The sequence below is a fragment of the Camelus ferus genome, chromosome 7 (genome assembly GCF_009834535.1).
Source record: "Camelus ferus isolate YT-003-E chromosome 7, BCGSAC_Cfer_1.0, whole genome shotgun sequence".
Lineage (NCBI taxonomy): Eukaryota > Metazoa > Chordata > Mammalia > Artiodactyla > Camelidae > Camelus > Camelus ferus.
The window spans coordinates 18,008,851-18,021,158 of NC_045702.1; the positions used below are offsets into that span (position 1 = coordinate 18,008,851).

Consider the following 12,308-nt stretch of genomic DNA (forward strand, 5'->3'; position numbering starts at 1 on the left):
CCATAGGGATGGCTTTGGCATCTTCTAGTTCAGTTCAGTGTATCTATTTATTGAGCTCCTACTGTGTGCAGGCTGTTGAGTTAGGTATGCATGGTGAGGGTGGAGAGAATCATAAATATAGTAACAGAAACACCTCCTCCCCCCCCTCAAAGTTTCTGTATGTACATAATTATGGCAAGCTAGGATAAAAGTGCCAGCAGGAACATAGAAAGTAAATGTTTAAAGAGGTCCTGAGTGAGGGACTCAGCAACTCTGACAAGCTTACGGGGAGCAAAGGGAGTCACAGACAGAGAAGAGTAACTTCATGGAAAAGATGGCACTTAGTTTAACCTTGAAAGTGGGTGTATTTTGTCAGACTGATGGGGGGAGGTCACTTTACGATTGAGAAATAAACCTGAGCAAGACCAGCAAGGGAGAAAATTCAGTGTGTCTGTAAGGATCAGCATGTAGGATTGGAATGAGAAATGATGCTGGGAAGGTGGGTTGGAGCCAGGTTTTGAGGCACTGATAAGGAGGAGCAGCAGAAGACCCTGATTTTTGAGAGATGAATGACCCAGCCAGATTTAGGCTTTGGAAAATTAATTCTGCTAGTGCTGTGATCAAAATGATAATAGCAGCAGTATTTCTAGTTACTATCATCAAACAGCTATTGTATGTCAAGTGTCTTACTTACATTATCTCATTTCCTAAAACCCCAGGTAGCTAATTAGTGCCCACTTTAACAAAATGAGGAAACTGAGGCACAGAAAGGCATCTACTCGAAGTCACCTGGAAGTAGAGTGGACACAGAGTACAGATCGATTTGATCATGCATGTTAGCCTTCTCAGGAAGAGCTTAGTGGAGTTCAGTTGGCAGGTCTCTGGTAGAAAGCAAAGCGGGGCGTGGCGGGGTGATGGAATGAGGCACACACGCAGTCTGCGTGTCCTTCCAGGTGGGTTCTGACATATGTGGCTTTACACTGGATGCTCCTGAAGAGCTCTGCAGGAGGTGGATGCAGCTGGGAGCATTTTATCCATTTTCCAGGAATCACAATTGCCAAGGCTACAAGGTGAGTCTCCAGGAGATATGATCAAGATAAATTTGGTAAACAATGGGAATGGATTGATCTGCATCCTCGCCGAGAAATCTGTTGAGCCAGCTTCCTACCCGATGCTTCACTTGGGCTCACTGGCATCACTGATTGTAATTAACTGGGTCCTGTGATGTCCCATGAAATGTGCACCTCTTGGGGAGGAATGGACATGTTAGCTATCTTGATTGTGGTGGTGGTTTCATTGGTATATACATCTATCAAAATTCATCAAATTGTACGTCTGATATACGTGTAGTTTACTGTACAGGGATTACACCACAATAAAGGTACTAGAAAAGATTTAGAATAATTTAAAAAGAAAAGAAAAGAAAAAAAAGAAAATGCCCTGATGCTGCAGCCTCTGCTATTCCTGCGGCAGTCAAGGACGCGGCGAGTCTGTGAAGGGTGTTTGTTTGTTTGTTCATTTGTTTGTTTTATCAAATCTCCATACACTTTACCTACATTGCTCATTTTGTGATAAGAATCGAATGAGGAAATACTTTAAAATTATTTAAATGGTGGTCTCTCGAGAGAGAAACCCTAGAGGAAATGAAAGAGGATGAGTCTCGAGGGGAAGAATGGCCACTTGCTTGGCGAAATATCTGCCTTGCCCACCTGTGCTGCGCAGAGGCAGAGTTTGCAACCCGGGGCCCAGGTCTTATGGGAAGGAGCCTGGCTGTGGTGAAGGAGATCTGAATTCCCCAGATGCTTCTGCTGTTACCAGATCACAATTACAACCGCTTGTCTCCTCCCAGGCCCAGGACCCTGCCTCCTTTGGAGCTGATTCTCTGCTGCTGAATTCCTCCAGGCACTACCTTACTGTCCGCTACACCCTGCTGCCCCACCTCTACACCCTCTTCTACCAGGCCCACAGCCGGGGGGACACGGTGGCCAGGCCCCTTCTGCACGAGTAAGTTCACCTAACCCAAAGGAGTTTTGTTAATGCAACTGGGTGACGTTGACTGTATCATCAAACAGAAGAGTGAAAATTAAAACAATTCAAACTGTTACTCAGATACATTTTTTTGAATTTGAATACCCAGTTGCTAACTTGTAAGGCTGTTGCTGCCTAGTACTGTTTCGGGTGTATTTAAGTGTTACAGCCTGTTCCCTTTTGGGGGAGAGAACTAGACTAGGTCATGGGATCTGGGGTCTTTTCTTTGTTCCACCACCAACTAACTCTGTACCTTACACAGATCATTCAAACTCTTTCATCCTCAGTTTCTTTGGTCTTAATTTAAAGAATCTGATAACTTGAACCTGATGGTCTTTTCCGTGATGCACTATATTCAGGCTCTGGGAATGAGCCTGCCATGTACATGCTGATAAGAATATCATAGAGCACTTCCAGAATTCAGAATTTTTGTTGTCAGCCAACGAGCATCTCTAATTTGACTCTAAGAAAGAGCACTTAGGAGGCTTCCTGTGTCATTTCATTTCCTTAGGTGTCTGGCATTTCAGGCCCTCAGGCATGATATTATTCTAACATATAAAATAATATGTATTCTAATTATTATTATTACTATTTTGGGTAAGTTTTTTCTATCACCTGGAATTCCATATTAAAAAGGTAGATATGCTAAAAGAGAAAAGAGTAAACTTTTAAATTGTCTGCTGTTTTTTTTTGTTTGTTTGTTTCTCTTGTGATCGGATCCAGTTCCTTCCTGACAGTCTGCTGAAGTTTTAAAACGTATCACTGGGGAGGGTATAGCTCAGTGGTAGAGCCAATGCTTAGCATGCATGAGGTCCTGGGTTCAATCCCCAATACCTCCTCTAAACATAAATAAATAAACCCATTTACCTCCCTCTCCCCAAAAAAACTAAAAAAAATTTTTTTAATTTAAAATGTATTATTTATTCTGCTTATTTTTTAAAGGGGGATGTGGCAATTGGAATTATAGTCTAGAACCTGCCTAGCATAGACGCTGAAATAGGGACTTCTGTCCCAGTTGGGGGAAGACTAGGAGGGCACATGGGCTGGGGAGAGTGGATCTGCCTGCAGGAGTAGGGAGGTGGGGGGTGAAGAGGTATCACAGAATAACTGAAGGGGGGTCTCCAAGCAGGGAGCTTGCATGTTTTGGACAGGCTGGTGGGAGGGCTGCCAGGAAGCAGTGGTCCAAGTGGCAGCGAACATCTCTCTGGTCTCTAGGTTCTATGCGGACAGCAACACGTGGGATGTGCACCAGCAGTTTCTCTGGGGGCCCAGCCTGCTCATCACTCCAGTTCTCAATGAGGCGAGTGTCCCATGGAGACACACTGGTGGTCTTGGCTTTTGTCCCTGCTACCCTCCCATTTCTCTCCTTTATATTCCAAACCCATTTCCCACATCTGTGGCTGGGTCAGCCTAGAAGAGATTGTGCTGGGGTTTTGGGAGGTTGGGTGACTGATGTGACACATTTTTTTTTCTCGAGAGTCTTTTTTTCTTGACCAAGTTTCCAGTCAGTGTAGAAGCATCTGTGGGTGACTCCGGGTTTAAGGATGCTCCTATGTGTCATCAGATTCTCATAGCAGATCATTACTTACTCCGTGATGCGGAGGCAGGCAGAGCAGTCACCCGGCACTCACCCTGAGCTCAGGCTGATCAGGCTGTGGTTACTGCCTCTGCCGTTTCATCCCAGTGCGATCTGGGGCAAGTCATTGTGCCGGTTCCTCAGCTGTAAGCTGAGGTAATAAGAATATGTATCGCTGGGGACCGTTGGGAAGATTAAACGAGGTAAACAATATAAAGCTGGAACTCTAACCACATCATGTATTTCATCATCTTTATTATTATTCCTAATATGGTTCCATCTGGGATCTTTCTTTGAGTTGCCAAATTATTGCCTCTGTTGGAAGAAAATTATCATTTGATAACAGAGAAAAGAGAGACCATTTGTGCACTTTCAGTATGTGGTTAAGAAGTTCCCTAGGAAGTGCTAGGAAATCTATTTTCCCCCTTCAGAGGCTGGATCATGAAGAGCAATGTTTTCATTTCAGGGAGCAGAGAAAGTGACAGCGTATGTGCCTGACGCCGTCTGGTATGACTACGAGACTGTAAGTAGCTTTGACTTTTCTTAAACTCCCGCAGCTGCATAGACAAGACACCTCCCTGTAGAGAGAAACATCTCTCCGTGCACCGAGGAGTGTTTCTGTAATGTCGTAGCAGAGTCTTTAAAACGAGCTTAAGTCACTTGACACGAGTCATGATGAAATCTGAAAAAAGATACTTTCATATATTTTATTCATTAATAAGACAAAGACTGAAGTAGAGTGTCTCTTGGGCAAATATTGGGACTGATGGACAGTTTGAGCTTGGACATGAGTCAAATGACGTGTTTAGAACTATCCATTCATATAATGTATGTCAACTAGCCTCAGCATGATGTCACTGCCCCCCCCCAAACTCCCAACTGATCATAAAACTTATTATTCTTAAATTCCTTTCCTTCCCTTGTTTGATTGCCTGACTAGACAGGCATTCAGCCAGGGGGGGAAAAGGAGAGCTGCAGTTGGCTCAGCAGGTGGGTAGGAGGTGGAGGTGCTGTGGTGTCATGCCAGCATGTTTGATTTGTCTGCTGCATCAGGGGGCCCGCGTGAGATGGAGGAAGCAGAGAGTGGAGATGGAACTTCCTGGAGACAAAATCGGGCTTCACCTTCGAGGTGGCTATATCTTCCCCACACAACAGCCGGCCACAACCACGGAGGCCAGGTACAGCATGGCTGGGAGTTTCCTTTACGGAGGAAGCTGACACACCTGCTCGTTTCTGCTCCCATCTGTTGCCCTTGTAGGAGCTGCTGAAGCATTACATGGAATGTGGGGAGGAAGGGTACCGGGGTGTGTGTGTGGCCATTGAACTCTCTCTCCTGGATTTCCCTAGGCCTCTTGTGGGGAAGCCATGATTTGGAGCTCCATCCAAATGGATTCTGAAAGACCTTAATCCTTGTCCTTCCTTAAACCCCTTGACTTTCTCCTCAAAACATACTGAGTGCCAGGGTGGTGAACTTTCCTGGTTTTCCCAGGACCACTTCACTTTTAGCTCTGAAAGGCTCATGTCTTGGGAAACCTCGATTCCAGGCAAATGGGGTCTGTTGCTCACCCCGCCTGCCTTGATCAGACCATCGTTCCACCACGCTGCACTCTTGACTCTTCGTTCCCATTTCTGGGGAGTGCGGTCCACTGCCCACTCCCCCGTAACCTCCATTTCCCCTTCCTTTCTTCCCACTAAGCCCTTTTTTTCTTGTGATGCAGAATGGGACTCAAAAATGCCCTCTTATGCACTTCAAATCTCCTTCATGTCACTGACCTCTCCTTTAAGATTTTATGATTCTCATAGGCTCCGTCTGCACTGAAGAGGCACCCATTCCTATCTGTCTCTAAACGTCTTTGCTTATTTGCTTTTAATAGACAGGGAGCTTTGAGGAGGTTAGAAATCTGTCTTTTCTTTTTGAACCCCCCTTACTACCTTAATTTTTCGAATCTAGACTTTTATGATACTGATGGAAAATGCTTATACAGCCAACACCAGCTGGTTTCTTTTTCTCCCACTGTTCAGCTTCATGCTGTTCTGCATATGGGTACGAGAATTAGCTTTCCAAAATGAAGATCTCAACCCGCTGCTTGCCAGGTTAAAGTCCAAACTCTGTCATTAGTTCAAGGCCAATCACAGTCTGGTTTCAAGTTAACACCCTGTCTCCAGACACACCTTAATACACACCTATAGACCAGTGATGCCAAAAATCGTGTTCTTCTCCGAGCATTGTCGTCTATCTCACTGCAGCTGGGCTTCAGCGCTTGTCCCCCTTTACCGCATTCTTTGCCTGACACAGTCTTCTTGAGCTTCCAGGTTAAACTCAGATTTCATCCACCAGATGAAATCTTCCCCAACGATTCCAGCAGAGGGAGTGCTGCTACGTCCAACTTTCTGCTCATTTTTTTTATCCTTTTTTTGCTATTCAGCTGATTTTTTTCTTTCCTCCTTAATATTGTTAAGTATTTCAATCAGAGTTATTTTATACTTTGTATCTGAAAGTTCCGTGATCTAAAATCCTCAGAAGGATCTAAATCTGTTGTCAGTTGTCTTTGCCAACTGTCTTTCATGTTGGCTTGATACCTTGTGTGTTTAGTCATTCCTTTTTTTCTTTTTCAAATGTGATCTTGAGGATCCCAGGATGGCCCTCGTTGCTTGCAAAGAGGCTTAGCCTTCTCTTTGGCTGCAAGCCAGGAATGCTGTCAACTTGGGGGTCACATTAGCACCCTTCAATGATCATGTGTTTAATTTATCTGGGCCCAAGGAGTGTTTTAGTGGGTGAGTCGTTCAACGTATGTAGTGTCCTCCAACATAGCTAGGCCTCCACGCTGCAGGATGTTTTACTGTGGACTCCTAAAAGTATTTCAATTTTGTGCCACTCTTTACTCTTTCCGTTTTGACTATTTGGTGAATGTGTTCAATCTTTCTTATAATATTTAAGGTCATCAGTGGAGTTGCAGTGTACTTGTTTTTGTATCTCTTAGACCTCCTAGCGATGAGAGCTACTCGGTACATGCCTGTTAAATGAAAGCAGGTGATTTTGTTGATAAGGGAACCTGGCTTGCATAGGGCAGGGTGGAAGGCTGACCTGTGACAGAATCCTATGGGGTGGACACAACAGGACGAGGAGGTTATGTCGAGGAGTGGTGAAATCAGGAGAGATGCCACATGAAGTCCCTCTTCCTTTCTCCCTCTTTCTCTACATCCATCTATTTCAGCATCTTTTGAGTAGTGTTTGTATTTCATAGTCTATAAAGCAGATAATTAGAATGTTAAATTTTTCTTTTGAAATTAACTAATAATAAATAGTCAAAGTCAGAAAATTGCCATTATATATCTCTATATCCTACAGTGTACATTATATATGTATATATGGAAATATATGTGTGTATGTATATATGTGTATACATGTGTGTCTATATATATATATATATATATATATATATATATATATATATAAAATGCGATAGACTGAATTGTATCTTATTGCTTTCTCAACCTGGTTCTTAGGCAGGGAAAAGAATATATCCCTCCCACTGTAGTTAATGCTTCTCCTGCACGTATCATCTCTAAATGATTAGACTGAGCCAGTTACAATCCAGGGTTTCTTCTTCTAATAGCCTGTATTCAAAATAGTAGTTGCATCAGCAGCTTTGATTGTAGCAATTGCAACGATTCTGGTGCTTAAATTCTTGCCTCCTACATAGATGTTTATGGCTGACGTTTGGTTACTTCTGTCTCCTGTGACATTACTAATTCTAGAAAATGATGCCCATGTTGATTTTGCCTTTGTGCCCAAAGAAAGCGGAGCCATCTGCTGCTGGTAACCTTTCCCATGTGAAATCTGGTAGAATCTTTCACAGCTCATTTAGCAAAATTCTTTTGAGTCCCAAGTCTTCGCCTCTTACATAAATCTTATTTCCCACAGTCGAAGGAACCCTCTTGGTCTTATCATTGCCCTAGATGAGAACAAAGAAGCAAAAGGCGAACTTTTCTGGGATGATGGGGAAACGAAAGGTGAGCACTGTTATGACAATGTCGCTGTTTCCCAAACCTGCATCTTTGGTTACTCCTGCTGGTCATGCAGCTGTGCGGGAAGTCTCACCAGGCACTGGAGCATTAATCACTCGAGAGAAGAACTTTGGTCTTGGTTGTGCTGTTCAAGAGTAGTGGTAGATGGACCACAGACAGAAGGAAAACACAACTCTACCTCTTAGAATTCTCCCACTGGCCAGCTCTATGTGTAGGCTCTCATTTGATTGTCAACGGGCACCTGTAAGAGATGTTTTCAAGATTGTTTCTGCCATTCAATGCACATGCCTCCCCTCCAAATACTTAAGAACAAAATGAATGATATGTAAAACATACCCATGCCAGTGGGGTGGTGAGAATCCGCTTTTCAAGTAGGCCTGTATCTAGCCATGCTTCTTAACACATTTTTTTTTTTTCTGTCTCCAATATACTAACAACTCTTGTGGCTCAAGCTTAGGAAACAGATTCACTTGGGGACTATGCCTTGGAAGCCCTTGGAAGGGAACTTTTCAAGGTTAAGGTCAGAAGGAAAAGGGAAAACAGTGGCTTGGCCTTGTCATTGTCAACATGTAGTTTCAAGCAGCACCAGTAGGAAAGCCGTCCTTCTGGAGTGGGTAGGCTGGAGTCTGACCTGTTTGTCTCTCGCTTTCAGATACTGTGGCCAATAAAGCTTATCTCTTATGTGAGTTTTCCGTCACCCAAGTGAGTAGTATATTTTTATGCATCTTAAGTGTGGGCTTTTGTATGACCATCAGTTCTTTGTGTTTGTGTCTGTGTGTAATTATATTTGTAGCTTCATTTATGACAACAGGCTGACACATTTCAGTTTATGACTTTAATGCCCAATAATTGAATCATCCATGTTGGTAAAAAGTGGCAATGATATGGATAAATCAAAGCAGTCTGTCTTTTTAAATGAAGTTTTAAAAAATGTTCTCTGTGTGTGTGTGTTTCTGTCTCTCTTCTTCCCCACCCCTCAGGGGAAAAATAAGTTTGTACTTCTTGAGCACACGTTAGCAGAGACAGCCAAGAGGCATTCAGAGCAGTTTTGGGTATCTGGTCTCTGATGGGATGTTTGCGTGACCTGAGAATCTGTGTATTCTACACCGACCTTTGTGCTTCGTTGTTTTGCAGAACCGCTTGGATGTGAAAATTCTGCAGTCAACCTACACAGACCCCAATAATTTAGTATTTAAAGAGATTAAAATCCTTGGGACCCAGGAACCTACCAACATTACAGTGAAACACAATGGTGTCCACCCAAGTCATGTTTCTCCTAATGTCACTTATGATTCTGACCTACAGGTAAAACTCCATTTTGGAAATAGTTTATCAAGAATTTTTTACAGCTTAAGGTGGTCCTTCTTGCCAAGGTTGCATGGGTTTCTGAAGGACCAGAGTACACTCTGAAGACTGGAGTGGGGAAATCGGAGGGTTAGGGCAGAAAAAAAATGAGGAGTGGGTCAGAGCTAGAAAGAATAAGTGAGCTGCTGAGAGACCGGGATGAAGTAAAATGGACTTTTTATCTTTATTCCCTTATCTGCTCCTCAGTCTGCTGTCCCCTCTGACCAGGACAGAAGAGGAGTGAAGTCAGAATTAGAGGAAAACTGGGTCTGAGAGCTGCTGACTGATGCTAGAAGGGTTGAGGTGGGAGGTGGGATTCCTATTAGTTAGAATTTTGAGATGCACTTTTTTTTAAACTGTATTGAGCTATACAGATTCTCACTCCAACACATACATTTTTAGGAAGTATTTTAAGTCAAAGAACTTGGTAAACTTAGCTAATGGCTACTTACTTGGTTCAATGATAATGATAAAATGATTTTTCATCACTTTGAATGAAACTTGATGTTCCTGATCAGTTGTAATCAGTTCCTCTGAAATTTCAGCGTCAGGCAGAATCCTTTCTCCAAACACTCCTTATTACACAGACGTTGAATGATCTGAGTTTGGAAGCTGCTGGGTTAGCATGGTTGGTGAGGGACCTTCCATATTTGGAGAAAATAAGTAAATTTAGTCTTCTACTATAGTGATAAATCGGTGGCATTTGACATTTTGTCCTGACAACATACACTGAGGATGCATACATTACAAAGTGAGAAATAAAGTATTATATAGCTGGTTATGTGCACAGCAAAGTGCAAGCTAGGATGCATATAAAAAATAAACTAACTAAATGTTTGATAAGTAAATTAATTAATATACAATCAAAGGAACTCCTTTATTGTTTGAATTTAGGTGATGGGAAAACACAGTTTATACACATGAAACTATTTGGGAGGGGATAGGCAACCCAGCCTTACAAATAGAAAATGTTAACTCATATTCTGTCCAGTTTAATGTTGACAAGCTTAATGGAGTAATTGAGTGAAGCCTTGGGAGACGTCAGGGCATTGTACCTTGAAAGATGGTGCATCTGGTAGAGATTTGTTCAGTTGCAAGTGACAGGAAACTCAGCAGAATGGTGGTTTCAACAAATTGTGGTTTTTTTTTTCTTTATGCAATAGGAGGTTAGGAAGTGGTCAGTTGCTGGCGTTGCTTCAGTGACTCAAGATCATCAGGGCTGAAGTCTTTTCTTCTCTTGTGATTACAAGTGGTGGCTTAATCCTCATCGCTATGGCTTTGTTAGAAAAAGAGTAAAAATAAAAAAAGAAGAAACTGGAAGAAAAAGGGGAAGGGAGGGGCAGACCCTTAAATCAAGAAAGAAACACTTGGTATGACTGAGACATTGTGCTGTGCACCAGAAATTGGCAAAACATTGTAAACTGACTATACTTCAATTAAAAAAAAAAAAAAAGAACGAAACACGAAACACTTGGCTGGCAACTCCCAGCAGACTTACTTACCTATTAATGGCCACAGCTATGTTACATGGGTTAAAAATAGTTCTTAATTGGGAACTTAAGTGTTTTAAACTGAAATAGTGAGTAAGAAGGGAATTTTATATGGGCAGGCAGCTAGCAGTCTAGTCCAAAAACGGGCACCATTTTCCTAGAAAGGGTATTTTCTAGAGAAAGCACTCAAGGTTGAGGTGTCAGAATAAGTCAGTCTCAATTCTGAGAACAGCCTTGTCAGTCTGTATTGTGTAACTAGAACAGGGAGGATCCACTTTTGGAAGGAGACTAGTTTGGACAGATTAACTGTGGTCAGATTTTGGAGGGTTTTAGGTACCAGAATAAGAAGGATCTGATCTAATTCTCAAAGGGTCTCATACTGATCCTTGAATCAACATATGCCATTGTAAGAATATTGTTCTGAGGTGGGGTTTGTAGTCCAGAGAAGTATAATATGACGTAGACTGGGGAGATACTGGAAGAAGGGTGAGCATCCTTAGAATGAGATTTTATAACTCTAGACAAATGAGAACTTTCTCTATAGAAATTAATAATTAAAGAAGAGATGAACACAGAAAAATATGAAATATTTGTTGGGTTTAAAATTTATTTTTATTTTTATTTATTTTTATTGAAGTACAGTCAGTTTACAATGTGTCGATTTCTGGGGTACACCACATTGCTTCAGTCATACATGAATACATATATATATTCATTTTCATATTCTGAAATATTTGAATTAGTGAATGGGACTCAAGAAAGTTTCAAGTTTTGAGACTTTGGGTTTAAAGAAATGAAGAGGCTGGGACATTAGAAATGGAAGGAAATGGAATGAACTTGCCAGCTGACCAGTTTTGCAGTTGATGAAACTGAAACCCAAGGAATTGAAGTAATTTGTCTGAGTTTCCACAGTGGAATGGCAGTGAGAACCCTGGCCCCATGATTCTCATTTCTGTGTTCTTGCCCCGAGTCCAGACAGTGAGGGAACACTGGTTTCGGGAATGGGGGGCAAGAAGACGATCTCGGTTTGGGATGAGACCATGTGCTTGTGTGTGCTGTGCTGTATGGGGAGTGCAGAGGTGAGCCACCCTGACAAAATAAGGAGGAGGAAGTGAAGTTAGGGGAGAAAAGAAAGAAAAAGAAAAGCTAGGGAAGGAAAAGAAATCACCTTCTGTGATTACTGAAGGTTTTACTTGACTTGATTCTTTTCAAAATGTTATGTACAAGGTAGAATGATGACAGTTGCCCTGTGGTCACTGGTTGGATTCTGCCCCCTTCTCTCTTCATGTGAACTCCAGTGCTGTGTGACTCGGATTGTTGAGTGTCTGGTCTGATTTCTATTTTCTTTCTTAAATGAAGTTTCAGATCTTGCAAGGCCTTTGTTCCAAGGATAAATTTCCTTGATAAGCTGCCTCATTCTTCCAGGTGGCCCTCATCACAGGAATTGACCTTGTCCTGGGAGAAGCATACACGGTGGAGTGGGATGTGAAGATAAGGGATGCAGAAAAAATAGACTGTTACCCTGATGAGAATGGTGCTTCTGCGGAAAACTGTGCTGCCCGCGGCTGTGTCTGGGAGGTAACCATGCTGACGGTGTTAATGTACAGTAAAACCCTCTACACTTAATCTACAATTTCCCGAGCATAGCATCAGTACCTGTATCACTGCTTAAAATCCACAGAAAGAAAGGACTTCCAAAGCAGCCTGAGTTTTTATCTGGATGTGAAGAATAGGTAGGGACAGGAGTGGGATTTTGTTTTAAACAAGTATTTTGCATGGGGACCAGAAATTTAAACTAATGTCACTGCCAAAGACTGTGTAAGAAAGTGAGTGATTTTATCTTCATCTCCCTGCAAAGTGCC

The 12,308-nt window shown here is 42.3% G+C and overlaps 1 protein-coding gene across 3 annotated transcripts in view; it reads left to right on the plus strand.

Moving 5' to 3' along the window:
- The window catches only part of MGAM (maltase-glucoamylase), a 76,562-nt gene that overhangs the window by 38,414 nt on the left and 25,840 nt on the right, over positions 1-12,308 (plus strand). For all 3 annotated transcript variants that reach the window (XM_032483515.1, XM_006185395.3, XM_032483516.1), the window contains exons 17-25: positions 933-1,049; positions 1,829-1,983; positions 3,223-3,307; positions 4,050-4,106; positions 4,637-4,761; positions 7,509-7,597; positions 8,265-8,314; positions 8,747-8,917; positions 11,872-12,024. In XM_032483515.1, the coding sequence (XP_032339406.1) occupies positions 933-1,049; positions 1,829-1,983; positions 3,223-3,307; positions 4,050-4,106; positions 4,637-4,761; positions 7,509-7,597; positions 8,265-8,314; positions 8,747-8,917; positions 11,872-12,024 (1,002 nt within the window). The remainder of the gene's footprint in view (positions 1-932; positions 1,050-1,828; positions 1,984-3,222; positions 3,308-4,049; positions 4,107-4,636; positions 4,762-7,508; positions 7,598-8,264; positions 8,315-8,746; positions 8,918-11,871; positions 12,025-12,308) is intronic.